Below are 14,491 nucleotides of genomic sequence, written 5' to 3'. Positions count from 1 at the left end.
GAAGAAGTGTTCTGCTCCACAATCATAAGTGCTGCTCTTATGTGCTTTTGAAAAATCTAGTTTAAAGGGGTGGAGCCACAAAATTCTCCCTAGTGTAAAATTAAAAAGTAATCTGATGCCACAAGCGAGTATGAAATCATATGACATGTACCAAAAGCTGCAATACTATATTTGCTGCTTTGTAATTTTAATTCATGCAAACACTTATGCTAAGCTGCTTCAGAAGCCGATGTTTACTCACTAGTGATGTCACAACTATTGTTTAGCAGCCTGAAACCAAAACTTTATGCGGGAGAGGAAATTCAGATATATATTATATACGGGGCAGAGGCAAATTTCACATGGTGATTCGCATTTACAAAGGTCTTATGCGTAATTCCAAAGCAGAAATGCATTAAGAATAATTTGACGTCTCTGCACCTTTAAATTCGTAGCAAGTCTGACACTGCAGCATCCACACTAGCGTTCGAAACTGAACTCGCATGTGTTGTTGCTATCAGCTTGAGCTCTTAACACTGCTGTTGTGGTGCAGCTACGTCACCTGGGTAACGACGAAGTGCACATTGTGTGGTCTGAGCACACGCGGGACTACAGGCGGGGCATCATCCCAACCGAGTTCTGTGACGTCCTCATTGTTATCTACCCCCTGGGCAACTGGCTCTACCGCGTCCAGATCAACCCCAAGCCAGAGGTGGGCAGTTTCTTCTTTCCCCTTGGTCCTTGTCAAGAATCTTGCCGGGACATTTTGTTCAGCATGCAATGTGTGACGTCACGTAACCACATGACACAACCAATTTGGCAGGGCTGTTAATTTGGGCTGTTCCCTTGGCATGGGAGAGTAAAATGGAAACCGAGCCTTCCAGGGCATTTGGATCCCAAGTCAGACACGCTACTCCTAGGCCACATAGGCACTTTCATATGACTTGGTTAAAGCAGAACTTTATAGCTATGTCAGGTTGTCTTTGGCATGATGTGGTAGCTTACGATTATTGTATGCTAATAAGTATATGTGAGATAACCGAGACACAAATTAAGGAATTGGTGATTAAGCATGTAGCAATGTACATCGATGCAAACGAGGGTACGCAAACGGGAGCCATTAATGGTGTCATGCCATACCATTAAAGGTGGAGCTTCAGTGTGCCTAAATTTTTTGATGATCATATTATTGCTAGATATTGCGAAAGAAAAACTTAGACCTCATAACAAAGTAGCGGTGGAGGGCAGCCATAATTGATCGGGGAAAAAGCATAGGAGAGAAAGTGTGTAGCAAAAGCCTGCCACTGGAACACAGTGACTGTATGTTCTCCGAGTGATCCTTGTAGCTTTTGAGCTGAAAAAAATACTAGCTTAGCCAACTTTGAAAGAGTTTGTAAAACTTGGCCTCACCACTTGATCCACAGGAATGAGACATGTTCCAGCTTGTCTGACCCTCGCATATGCTGAGTATATAGCTAAGCTTATCAGAATTAGTTCAGCTACAACAGTAATAACTTCCTTATCGAGGCTGCGGGCATTTCAGACGATCCTCAGAATTCGGCTCATGCAGCAGCTTTCTGCAGGTCTTTGTTGCAAATGAGACAGCTAAGCCCCGCCCTTAAGAGTATGACGCGACTGCTTTTAAACAAAAGGGTTAGCTGCACTTGTTGGATTTCATTGTATTAAAGCTTTGTTCATTAATGTGAACATCCTCATCAGTAGTTTGGTTGCATTTGGAAAATAAAGGAGGGAGTGACATCACCACGTCTGTTCTTTAAACTTGAGCTTGTTTTAAGTTGCCTGTTCCATTTGTGTTCATTCCCAGGTGCCATTCTTTGGTCCGTTGTTTGATGGTGCCATCGTGGACCACCTGGTTCTGCCTCGGCTGGTTAGAGCAACAGCCATCAATGCTGGGAGAGCTATCAACTCTCTCAAGCCCATGTTCCGCACATAGTATCCTTTTTTTTTCTTTATTCTTTTTTTTTATTTTGAATGCAGCTAGCAATCCGCCTTTTGCGCGAGTTTTCTGCGCATGTGCGAAGCCCCAGCGGCGACTGATGAAAACACACTGAGAGGCGTCGACGGCGCTTCTCGTCGCCGCACTCATAGCCAACGCACGGGGGCTGAAGGCGCGGTCATGTTCACAGCCTCGGTAAAACGATGCCAACCACCTGTGCCGCTTACGGCTGCCACTCTCGAGGCGTGCCGGGATGCAAGACGCGTTTTGTTAGGTTTCCTTCGGCGAGCCGCGACCTGCAACGGCGTGAAGCTTGGATTAGGGCAACCAAGCGTCAAGACATGAATGGGCGACCTTGGCAGCCGACTGCGTGCTCTCGACTGTGCGAAAAACACTTCGTTACAGGTATGTATGCATATAAAGGAAATGTGCATGATGAAAAGTATCTACCGGAGTTTGCACCAAGCCTGTAACCCACCAGTGATAGCCGCAATGAGCATTTGTTCGGGGCGTCTGATGGCGATGCATTTTGTCGTTTGTTTTATTTATGTGCGAAGGGGCCGGGTAGCGCAGATATCACAGGTGGCTGTGTGCGCTAGACAGTAATATTTAGCATGTTTTATCGCGACTGCCGCCTGACTAAAAAGAAGAAAAAAGGGGTGTTTGTTGTGATGCACCGCCGTTAGCGAGCCGAGTGGTTGAGCTATGAGGCTCGCGAACGGCAGTGCATTAAAACTCCGTATTTTTTTTTCTTGTTAGTGAGGTGGCAGTCACGATAAAACATGCTAAATATTACGGCCTAGCGCACACAGCCGCCTGTGATATCTAGGCTACCTAGCCCTTTCGCACATAAAGATAAGAAGGGACAAAATACATCGCCTTCAGGCCCCGGTGCAACTGAAGCAATCACGCACCGAAGAAATCCTCATTGCAGCTATCACTGGTGCGCTACAGCCTGGGTGAAAACTCCAGTAGGTACTTTTCATCATGCCTATTTCGCTTAGATGCATACATACCTGTAGTATCTGTGTTTTTGCCGCTCGGAGCATATGACGCACTTGACACTTGCACGACGCACAGTATTTTTTTTTAATTAAAGGCTCGCCTTCGTGCACGCCAAAGCATCCGGACTTTGTTCCTTTAATGTACGCAATCAGATGCACTTCGTTAGGGAGCTTGATAATCGTCGTCTTCGTCCAACCGTTTGCAACGGCAAGGAAACCGCCCGGCACAATAAATGAGTCTCCTGGAGGGTTCATGCTCGTTCACTTGCAGAGTGGATCGCTCTGGACGTAGAACAGGGTTGGTTCCTGACCGGGATGCGCATCCGATATGTAGGAGATTCACATGTGTCGCCAAGTTGTTGATTCCGCAGAAATCGCGGCGGAGGCAGAAATGAATGTTGGAGATCCTTTCACAACAGAATGACCATTCTCTGCGCAGCGAGAACCTTTTCACCACTGCGACCACATCCGTTCTGACTCCTGAGGCCAGAAACCGGCTACAGCTCTGAATCATCCATTGCCAGAAAAATGCAGCGCGTTTCCTGCAGGTGTGCATTCCGGCCAGGACAATGCCCTTTTCACGGGGTGTGTATATGTGACTCTCTGCCGATCTTCGTGGATGAAATCCTATAGCTGCACGGTTGTAGATGACGCGAGGAGGAAGCGACGCCCATTGCACCATGCCGGCGCCGCGGTGACCGCATTGTGCTCGGTAACTCAAGACACCCCGCGCATATGCGCCGCTCAAAGTCACAGGAGACGATTCCACCTAGCTCTGCAGCATCAACAAACCCCTGGCTGCTTTGCCCTTTGAGATCCCTCTCTCTCTCTCTGCCCCCACGCTCTCCTGTCTGCCGAAAACCTGCACGCTGAGAGCGTCTCTCACGTCGAACACGGCCCGCGCTACACGCTCTTACAATACGAAGATAGTATATGCGTACGTGCGTTATGAGTGGATTGTGAAAACGCTCTACCTTCCCCCATACTGCGTGAACATGATATGCTGCAATCACTGTCACTACTTTTCGCTCCGAGGCCAAAAAAGGGGGGAAGCTTTCGCTTTCTACGTGGCCATTTCGTATGGTGCGCTTTCGCGTCGTCTGCTACACTGCCGCTCAATGTGTTTCCCGCCCGCTCCCGCATGATGGCGCCACATCCTTGCGCAAAAGGCGGATTATAAGCTTCTTTTCAGGTTTGCCATATTCCCGTCTGTTCTTTATAAGCTTTTTCTTAGGTTTGCCATATTCCCGTCTGTTTTTATATTGATAGACCGTATTTTCAGCACACATAAACCGTCATCACCTTTCCTTTTACTCCCCGCTGCGGTGGCACAGTGTTAGGGCACTCGACTGCTGTGCCCAAGGATGCGGAATCAAATCCCGGCCCCAGCAGCCGTTTTTCGTTGGAGGTGAAAAGCAAGGGGCCTGTGTGATGTGCGATGTCAGTGCACATTGAAGAACCACAGGTGGTTGAAATTTCCGGAGCCCTCCACTACAGCACCTCTCAAAGCCCAAGTTGCTTTGGGATGTTAAACGCCATAAACCAAACTAACCCAAACCTTTCCTTTTACTGAAAAGGCAGTGTTACTGTCATTCTCGTGAAAGTTGAGTCTGTTGAGTGGAAGCCTCAGGCTTGGGTTGACCACATCCATGCTCCAGAAGCACCAGTCACCTGCCCACACCTTTGCCCTCCAGAAGAGCCATCCGCTACCCACCCAACTTGACTTTCAAGAAATGCCGCCCGCAGCCAGTCCACCTACTTCCACTGCCCACAAAGCCTACACCAAATAGAAGCTCATGTGAGCAGCGAATCGAAATGTCATGGCAAACCGAATGCAAAGATTGTACGGGTTTCACAAACCAAACCAGACTATGCATGACCAGCACCCAGCTAGCTATACCTAAAGAGGCACATAGCTCATTCACACTCAGTGTACAGATAATACTGCAGAAGATTTGGAGACACACTGCCACAACAAAGAGAAAGTTGCAGGGGAATAAAACTGGTTTAATGTTCACTAGTGTTTACAGTATGTACAAACATGGAGGCTGCTGTCGAAGTTCACCGCTAGGTAATCTGCAGGAAAGCTGCCCAGCCACGCGACCGTTTGGGTTGTTGGCACCGATGAAGAGAAGCTCACTAGGCACTTTCTGGCTTTCTGTTGGCTAGCGAGAAGATGGGCTCTCCCCTAAGGGAGAGGGTAAGCACTGTTCATACACTGGGCAAGGGTGCGAAGGCAGGTGTATATCATGTGGAGAGTACAACCCAGTGCGTGATGTCACCCGGCCAAAATAGTGGCCTCCAGTGTGCATTTAGATGTGTCCGGGCCTAGGCACTTGCGAGCAGAGAAATAGAGAAATGGGGATCTAAGATGTCACCACAAGATGTGGTGAGGGTTGGCTGCCTTCCAGAGACACTGCCCTCAAGCCACTTCTCACCCACCTAGCTAGGGGCCACCCACCTACCCACCACAACCCCGACCCACCTTCACCTTCCAGGAAAATACTGCTGAAGCCCCAGTTTAAAAGCATTTAGTGGAGTAAAAAAAAAAAGCGAAGTAATTGTCAAGCATAACTCCAACTGCTTTCACAGAATCGTCACATGAGATGTCTGATCAATCATTCAACATTCTTTTGCAGTTTGTGTTCATCGAGAAAGTTGTAGTTGTCACATATGCTTAGTTATCTACTGCATTTCTATGAACAGAAGGATATAGAACTTATAGAAACAAGGAAGTAGATTTTATTGCCTTTCTTCCAAGAGTTTGTTTGGCAATTTTATAAGTAGGCTCTGGGAGCTTGTCCTGCAATTCATCCTTTTCAGTACTGCTGTTATGGGGCTGATGCACACAGAGAACAGAGAGAGAAGATGGTCTATGACTGAGAAATGTTTTTTAATGAATTGCAGCGGGCCTAGCACGAACGCTCCATCCCGCGCCACTGCCCGCTTCTTCCTTGTCCGTAACACTACTATTTCAGGTTTCCGCAAGATGAGGAGCATAAACAAATTCAGGGACTCGGTGTGCAAGACTGATGTTTTGGGTACACAAAGCAATCTCATGAGTGGCCACGAAAGCCAGCCATAGTGTGATGTGAGGGATCAAGTCTGCTTGCGTCTGGAAATGCATGCTGAACTTGTTTAGGCTTTGTGCGCTTTCATTTTCCTGAATTGCTCTTCAGCTACGAGCAGCGTGCGCAGGCACTGGACACGATTGTGCAGAACTACAAGGAACTCACCACATTCGAAGATTTTGCTGCCAAGGTGATGGCCCCGGCACCTGCCAAGAGCCCCTTGGTGCTCCGTCGATCGGGTAAGGGTGTCCCACTAGATTACATTAGGCCAAGCAAGTGGGCTCCCCTCTGCCTCGTCTTATGTTCTTCAGCATGCTGTTACATGCTCCGGAGAAATGCATGTTCCAGAGCAGTGCAAGTCCTGGGGTGATGCTCTCTTTGGAGCATGCAGTGTGCGTGGAATACTGATCGGAGAGAGTGACACAATCTAACACAAGCTTGAAATGGGTTGTACTTATGACGTGCATTCCTCTGGCATGAATAACTGCTGTCCTCCATGTTCTTTGAAGTTGTAGTCAATGACTGCTAAGTTCAGTGGGAAGAGATTGATGTTGTTCCTAATCTAGACTGAAGAATGAAAGTGTGAAGCATGAAAAAGACATTAAAGGAGGATCGGTGGTACCTAACCTGGTCTATCCGTGATGCTGCATAGTGTGTTTTGGCAAGCCAGGCATTCCACTATTTCACATTTTAGTGAATTATGCTGCGAGTTGTTGACGACATCATTGGAACAAGTTCTTACTATTTAGCCATTGCAGAATGGCAAGCGTCGCTTATCCTCCCCCTTTTCGGTCAACTGAGGGAGGGAGGGAAAAACTGAGGAGCACCAAAAGAGAAACATGGAATTTCCGGAAGTTGAATTTGGTGTATAGGCATGTTCATAATATCAAACGAGGAATAGTGCAACCTACGTTTCAGTGTATTGTTAGGGTGGTGTGGTGATGGAAGCGTCTGAACTTGTCCACTGCCTGAACCACCGTAAGATACTCCTCCTGGACAGTGTAATGCTTCTTCACCTCTGTCAGCATTAAACTGATGAATGACTCTGGTTGTGGCAGATCGTCAGTGCCTGCTTGTAGAAGCATGGCCACAACACCTGTTCCACTGGCATCTGTCCCAAGGATGAACTGTTAATTAAAACGTCTGCAAAGACCCCCTTGATCGCCTCAAATGCTTCGTCCTGTTTGGTATTCTATACCCAGTGCTAGTTTTTCGTGAGATCTTCAAAGGGACGGGCGGCAATGGAGAACTGAGGGATGAAGCTTTGCTAGTAACTCGATAATTCTCAACTGAAATTCGATGAGGATATTCTGACATTGTCCTGGGGAGATTACATGACCTAAAAGTGATTGATGGCACGAGTGGGTTTTGTCAGGGTTAATGCTAAGCCCTGCAGAGCCGATGCACTGTAGAAGGGGCTCATTCCTGCTGCCCATTGTTGTTGCTGTTTATTTTTCTCGCAGGTAAAGGAGGTGCAGTTAGCTGACCAATATGTCTGGTAGTCTTGATGAAACCTTGTATGTGTGTATATATATATATATATATACATATATATATTAGTGCACACAGACACACTGCTTCATGAGGAGAAACAAAAGAAGAAAGGAAGAAAAAAATTAAACACAAGATCATGGCCAGATGCTTGATCTTGTGTTTGCGCGCAAGATGCACGACCCAGTATTTCTCAAATGAATTGCGGTTACACATATCAAGCAACAAACTAGGAACACTGTTTTGTAGTACTACAGTACTGTCGACCAAAAAAAGATTGTTCTAACACTGTTCTATGGCTTTGATGCAGCTGGCCCGTCTGGATCGGAGGGGGGTTCGCCACAGCTGGGGTCAACATTGGCCGCTGCGCTGCTGGACAGCGACAGTGGTTCTTCAGCAATGCAGCACCACCACCCACGCCCGCGGCCGGCCACCGTGTCTAGTTCAGCCGGCGAGCAGGGCTCTTTCTCTTTTCGAGGTGTGAACCCCACCTTTTCAATCACTTGAAAGTGAAAACTGAGCTAGCTTAAACCTTAGTGACAAATGCTTTTGAGTTGCTGTCACCTTCACATGCATGCTTTTATGTTAACATCATCATTGGCCTAACTACACCCACTGCGAGACAAATGCCTCTCCTTCTCCCAGCTCCAGTTGACACAGTGCAGCTAATAACTGTAATCATAGGAAACATATCCAGAAGTGGCAGAAAGTCTGGTATGGAGAGAAGGTGTCTATATAGGCTGGGAAGACTTTTGACCAGCAATATATCTGGTCCGAGTCTACAGTTGTGACACTGGAAACAAGAACGGCATGAGGAACCAAGCCAGGACTGAGCAAAGAAGCAGAATGTGTCCTGGACTGTTCCTTCCTCAGTTCTGGTCGAACCATGCATGCCATTCTTGTTTCATAGCTGGAAAAGCTAGATTAGACAGCTGTTTCGAGTATGCATGCACTTACCTGCAGGTGCATTCACCATGTTATAATGAAGTATTGTTAGTAGTATCTACCACTGTTGCCTTTTCTATCACCCGACCTCATTTTTCTTTTGTTTCAGAGCACCATGCCATTCCAGCTCCGCAGAGCCACAGTTCATCACCTGTGCCCAACTGATGCGCGTCCCAGCTATGATTTCTTGCTTTCCTGCTGGTTTCAGTTTCACTTGACCGGCTCTCTTCTGTTACTGTTATAATAATTATTATTATTATTACTGCTATCATATGTTTTATATGCATGGCGCTAGTGACCTGTTGTTCTGATGAGCATTGCTGGATCTGCAGTGGGGGACAGTAGTCATGTCATAGCCACCTATGTGGCTTTGTTGCAATATTATGAGAGGCATGCACGGCAGTCATTGCGAGAGGGAAAGGAAAAAAAATGATGTTATAAATCGAGATCGGCAGTCATATAGAGGGATGATATAGAACAGCCAGTGAATGGCCCACATTTGCTCGGACGTTGGTTTTTGAGTTTTCAGAAGATGGTAGCATAGTTAGCCACTTCAGCTGTTGCTGTCTGCACAATTCGACACTCGCATGCTAAGCATTATCTCAGAATGTCACATTGTTGCTGGCACCATATTGAATGCCTCAGGGCTGTAAAAGGATTTGACACACTGTTGCTCAACACACATATATCCCATTGCACTGTTGTGGAAATTTTTCTCAGCCATAAGTGTGCACTGCCTTCTACTTCTGATGATGAGTGCTGGGAAATGCACGAATCTTTTGTTATTTTGAATGACATTTGCTGTTGTAGTCAGGGCCTAATGAGTGTGCTCGTGTGTGAAGCAGTCTTTTGCAAGACCTTTTTTGCACATTGGATCACAAGCTTTTGTTATTGTCACAGTTTGAATGTTTTCCTGCCCGTCTGATATTTTTTTTATTTGGGAACTTTGTTTAAACAATGTTTCCTGTATTGTGGCACTGCTGCCTTGGTGCATTATTCTTCTGCACTCTTCGATTCTGTCATTTTCGTTTCCCTTTTTTTTTCCAGTAACACGATTTTACAGTCGTAGGGCCCACAGGTGTCATAACATCGCTCTGCACTTGGGCAGCTGAAGCGCAAACAAAAATATTCAGAGATGAACGTAAAAGGAAGGTTGTATATGACTGAATGAGATAACACGAGTGCAGTTTAAGCTGCAGAGAACAATTACTGAATCTTCAAACTGGAACTGACTGCACCTGATAATTAGTCTTTCTCAGCAAAATCCACTTTTCCAGTGATGTTGCATTTCTTGCCAGTAGTACACCTTGGCTGAATGATTTTGAGCAAGACACAGGTTGGAGTATAGTTTCTTTTTTGCTAGTTGGAAACGTTTTATTTATTCAGGTATGAAGTGTACTGTGCAATGTTTTGTTTGTGAAGGCTTTGTTATACTTGAATTAAGCACAGCACTTGCTTTATATTTGGCAGTGCTTGAGAGAGGACTTTCTTGCCGACTTAGCTTTGGTTCTCATGCTAGCTGGTTTGCTTGAGGTGGAGGTTCATCGGATGGTGTTACTCTAAGGGGGTATTGTGTGGAGCTCACATTCTCACTTGCAGGACCGCTGGCACTGTTAGTGTGTGTCAGTGCCATGTAAATAAGTGCATGTTTGTCCAGTGATGGTGTTTTGTATATGCACGGTTTCACATGGGTTGTAGTACATGTGTAATAATACACTACTCAAGGTGAAACAGGGGCCAATCTTGCACACATGCATGCACACAGTGTCAGCGCCTCAACACTTGCTATTAACATCTTGCCGTTTCTTTCTACTTCACCGATGGCAGATGACAATGAGAAACGTTCAAGAGCCTAATTAACCACTCGTCAGTCTTGAGTGAAGCTCCTGCTCATGAACCATACACGAAGAGCACAAGCACTTCACATTGCGCCTTCCCCAATTGCTGTACTTAAGGATCGTTGTGTCACAACCCCACTTGGAATGCGTGCGCCATTGAAACACCGAGTTGGCGCGGTGTTGCTGTACATAATGTAAATGTATGTGTTACCGCGGTCACTGTCCCATTCTGCTTGTTCCTCCCTGTTGCACCCAGGGTGTCTAATACCATGACAAGCGTACTGGTATGGTAGTGTCATCTTTTCCGCTAATGCGGTTCTTGTGTGGATGTTCCTGTGGTCATAATGAGCTTGCTGTTTTAGAGAACAAGGATTTTTGACAGCGTGCCCGGGGTGCTGACAGGCATTTTGCGTTGTCCGTGGTCTGTCAGCAAGCGCCTCTTCGCTTTGGGCATAACATGTAATGCAACCAGGTGCTCTTTTTTTATTCGCAAGTGTACATAGTGCTCTCAGTGAATTTCAGCAGCAAGGGAATTGATTTTGGCACAGGTTCAAGTGAATGTTGAGGTCAGTGCGATTGAGGTTTGTGGCAAACAGGTATATTCCTATGGGGAAACTTGGATGAGTTCCAGCTATTACTTTTCTGAGCCTAAATTTTTCTAGGCAGGCATAGCAAAATCATTCAACTAATTTGCAACTCTTCGGCAGCGCTGTAGGAAAGTAATTTGCTACACTGATTGTCTGTGGCAGCAAATGCTGACTACATTTACTTTGTTGGCATTATAAATTTTAATATATATATATACACACAACAAAATTAAGCAGAGGGTTTGTAATTTCTCTATGTTCCCAGGTTGGCCCTGCTGAAATGTTTAAGATGCATTGTTTCTATCAGTGCTTCACCTTTTGCGACACTCTATAAGCTTAGAGAAAGCTTATCACTTTTTGCTTGTACTTGGACGAGTTTGCAATTTTTTGTATTTCAAAGTTCAAAATGAGTGGCAGACACTGGGGAAATGGCATCTGTGCCATTGTTAGTGGCTAGTTTGTTCTCTCAGGCTTCTTGACAATGTAAAAGAAATCGGGCATGTATTTCTCTGGATGTCTGTTTATAGAGATGAGATGACAACGCAGCTTATGCATGAAATCAAGGCTTGTATATATTATGCATGCTTGCGCGGGTCGCTCGTTTTGTTCTGACATTTCACCTTCTTTTTTTAACTTGCCAGGGCGGCTTGCACTATGGTGTTTGTGTACCACACACTAAAATTAAAAAAAAAAAAGGATAATAGGAAAAAGTGACAAAAGAAATTAACAAGTGCTTTGGAAGCAAGCTATGATTGTTATGTATGTGTGGTTCGGCGTGCAATAAAAAATAAATGCACAGACAGTCGCTTTTTGGCTGAATATCGATGCTCAAAGTCTGTTCTTGAAAATGAAAACCTCATCTCTTTCTGGTAGTGTAGCACCTCAAGTATGCCAAGGCATGTGCAAGAAAAGAAAAATTGGCGAGTACGCAATGCAGTGAAATAGTTTTGTTGCTGGTAGGTCACTGAACACCTCGGCACATTTTCTTCCTGGGGGTAATAACAGCTTTTGGTTGGGCATTGCACAACACAGCTTTGAGACACTGCCTAAACCTGTATGCTATTACTTGGTATTCTTTGCCAGAACAAATCTTGTAAACTTGATACCTAAATGGCAGCCCATCTATTGCCCTGCCTCAAAAAATGTACAGGTAAGTGAATTCATGATCATGCTGCACTCGCAAGATAGCCTGAGGTACTTCATTACCAAGCTGCAAGAATGGGCAATTGAATTTGATCATAAATGCATCAATGTTTATGTAATACACACAATGTTCCAAACACAGCTTCTGTAACACTTGGTCTTACAGTGCTCTATAAATAGGCTCTTGGCAGAGGGTATATGTTAAAAATAGTTTATTTTGCCACCTTGTTGCTGGCAGACGTCTTGACTATAAAATGCAAGCCAATGGTTAAAAGCTACGAAGTCGACATGTGGTCAGGTGACTGCTTTGAAACCACCACTGGCATCACGAGCATCTACGAAAACGATAGTCGGCTTCCCAGCAGCCCTCCTAGAAGTAGAATGGTAGCATGCCTATGTAATGGCACCTCACACAACTCGTCCACTCAGGTCACAGCACTCTAAACATATCAACATTGAGCTTTTTGCAAACCTGATACTGCTTTTAAATAACTTGCTCTGTTGACTCGGACGTCAAATTTGAAAGTTCATATCAGTCACAGGCATAATTTAGCTTTCATTAAAACCCTGTGCTTGGACAACAACCAAGGGAAGTGATGAACACCAAGATACTGATACACTTAAGAGTGTTTCAAATACATACTCCTTTATGGGTCTTCCCCAAAAGCACATTTGACAGACACAGCATTGACCGAAGTGAACGCTGAAACTGGTTACCGAGGTAGGCTATTTGGGGTCAACATATACAAGCCAGCTGTATAAAATGTTTTGCAGCTTTACTACTTTTTTTTTTTTTTTTCGTACGCAAACTTGCCATAAAGCATATTATATAAACTCATAAACATTATATAAACACAGCACAACATGAAACAACAGACAACACATCTGGAAGGGCTGATTAGAAGAGCAGACACTACAATCACTTCACCTTTTCTGTATCTGTCCCCTTGCACCAGCTTACTTGAATGCTTAGAATCAAACGAAGACCAGGCCGCTATACCCACATTACAATGCTAACACTGTCCTCAGTTCTCCATCTGCAATTTGCTTCTTACGTACAGTAACAGCTGCAGCTCTAGATCTCCACAGGCAGAACGGCTCTGCTGCGTCACTATTACTACTTACCGAACACAAGCATGCAGACGAGTACTTGCAAATTCGCAAACCTGTGCTGACCCAGCCAGAATTAATGCATGGCGACGTGTACAGATCAGTCCCTTAGAAATGCTTTATTAAGAGACAAGCGATCACACACACATGCAAACATCTATGAATTGTCATGCCACAGCATCTATTCTACTCTCATCATATTAATGACATTATGAGCACAGAATAGGATGCTAGAAGAGCAGCGATGAATTCTAACTTGCACAGTGCATGCTCCAATGTCTGGGCAGGCATAGCCCTCGGGCTTGGTCAAAATGTATTGACAGTGTGCCTATTCGCAGACTAGCGTCAGTATCAGCTTTTTGCCCTGGCCTTCGGATCATCAAGTGGCTCGTACCCATCACTCTCGATCTTGTCCTTGAACTTCAGGTACTCCCTCTTGCGATCGAAGTGCTTCACCTAGTAGTCGGAGAGGAAAAAGAAAGTTCCGGCCTATTTTTTACAATAATTGATTCAAGATACGATCTACGGTTAGTCCAATGGGCTTAGAAACAGCAATTTGCACACATCAATTCGAAACGATTTCGTCTGCAGCAGTGCTAACGGAAATTTGTCGTTACAAGGTTTCTCACGGCAGCAAAACCGCTACTTTCAAATAAGTGACTAGTAATTCGTTACAAAATGAACACACAAATCCTTGCAAGTAAATTAATACAAAACGCGAAGTCCCAGCACACTTACCCACTGGCTTGGGCAACAGGACTGGTATAAGGACCTCGTTTCCGCGCAGTGACTCGCATCGTCGGCGTTACGGTCAAGGCACTCCCAGTAGCGATCTCTCGAATCCCAACACTTCTGACGCTGCTCTTTGTTGGGGAAGGACATCGCGACTCCCGTGGGCTGCAAGTTAAAGATATATGATCGCTCTTCAGAGGACGTACAACGATGAATCCGGCATGGCGCTCATTATAACAATTTGTATAAACGACACTTCGCACGAATCAGCGCTGTACTACCGCTTTGCCGCGGTTATTCTCATGCGAACAAAACAGGGATGCATTTATCTTCAATTGCACCAAGCGCCACGCTACTTACAAGGCGCAACGGACACGCGCGCGCAGCTAGCGGTCACGCTTACTTTTGCCGCTCAAGCCGAGGAAGGCGCCGGTGAGAGGGAAGAGTCAGGCAGCGCGCTAGATGCCAACAGCGAGAATACCACTTGGCAACATTTGAGCTAGGTGCTCGTTGCGGGTTGTAATCCTCGGAGTCGAAGGTCGTGAAATGATGGAGCACAGCAGCACATCAACCACATGAGTTGGTTTCGAAAACCGTGGCCCCCTGGCGGCTAGCGGAACCGGAAACCGCATGC

General features: G+C 45.6%; 2 protein-coding genes across 4 annotated transcripts in view; one reads left to right on the top strand and one right to left on the bottom strand.

The window, feature by feature from the left end:
* LOC146175568 (ral GTPase-activating protein subunit alpha-1) overlaps window positions 1-11,691 on the top strand; it is an 83,397-nt gene extending 71,706 nt beyond the window's left edge. For all 3 annotated transcript variants that reach the window (XM_084581960.1, XM_084581961.1, XM_084581959.1), the window contains 5 exons: window positions 533-691; window positions 1,805-1,932; window positions 6,120-6,250; window positions 7,813-7,980; window positions 8,557-11,691. In XM_084581960.1, the coding sequence (XP_084438086.1) occupies window positions 533-691; window positions 1,805-1,932; window positions 6,120-6,250; window positions 7,813-7,980; window positions 8,557-8,612 (642 nt within the window). In that variant the 3' untranslated portion in view covers window positions 8,613-11,691. The remainder of the gene's footprint in view (window positions 1-532; window positions 692-1,804; window positions 1,933-6,119; window positions 6,251-7,812; window positions 7,981-8,556) is intronic.
* Window positions 11,692-12,129: 438 nt separating this feature from the next.
* LOC146175567 (cytochrome c oxidase assembly factor 6 homolog) lies at window positions 12,130-14,480 on the bottom strand. Its single transcript, XM_084581963.1, has 4 exons — window positions 14,261-14,480; window positions 13,864-14,022; window positions 13,520-13,581; window positions 12,130-12,385 (listed from the first exon to the last, which is right to left on the bottom strand). The coding sequence occupies exons 2-4, from the start codon at window positions 14,005-14,007 to the stop codon at window positions 12,310-12,312; spliced, it is 282 nt and encodes a 93-aa protein (XP_084438089.1). The 5' UTR covers window positions 14,008-14,022; window positions 14,261-14,480; the 3' UTR covers window positions 12,130-12,309.
* Between the last annotated feature and the right edge of the window lie 11 nt (window positions 14,481-14,491).

Source organism: Amblyomma maculatum, chromosome 10, assembly GCF_055883805.1.
Source record: "Amblyomma maculatum isolate TAMU_Amacu chromosome 10, ASM5588380v1, whole genome shotgun sequence".
In the NCBI taxonomy this organism is placed as follows: Eukaryota; Metazoa; Arthropoda; class Arachnida; order Ixodida; family Ixodidae; genus Amblyomma; species Amblyomma maculatum.
The sequence above is the reverse complement of the archived record's forward strand: the minus strand, read 5'-3'. Positions and strand labels throughout refer to the sequence as shown.

Excerpts from the sequence above, each read along its gene's own strand:
- LOC146175567 (XM_084581963.1), bottom strand. The coding sequence starts at position 14,007 with ATGTCCTTCCCCAACAAAGAGCAGCGTCAGAAGTGTTGGGATTCGAGA. Across the intron at positions 13,582-13,863 it reads CCTGTTGCCCAAGCCAGTGG|GTGAAGCACTTCGATCGCAA; the intron begins GTAAGTGTGCTG and ends TCCGACTACTAG. Across the intron at positions 12,386-13,519 it reads GACAAGATCGAGAGTGATGG|GAGGGCTGCTGGGAAGCCGA; the intron begins GTACGAGCCACT and ends TTCTACTTCTAG.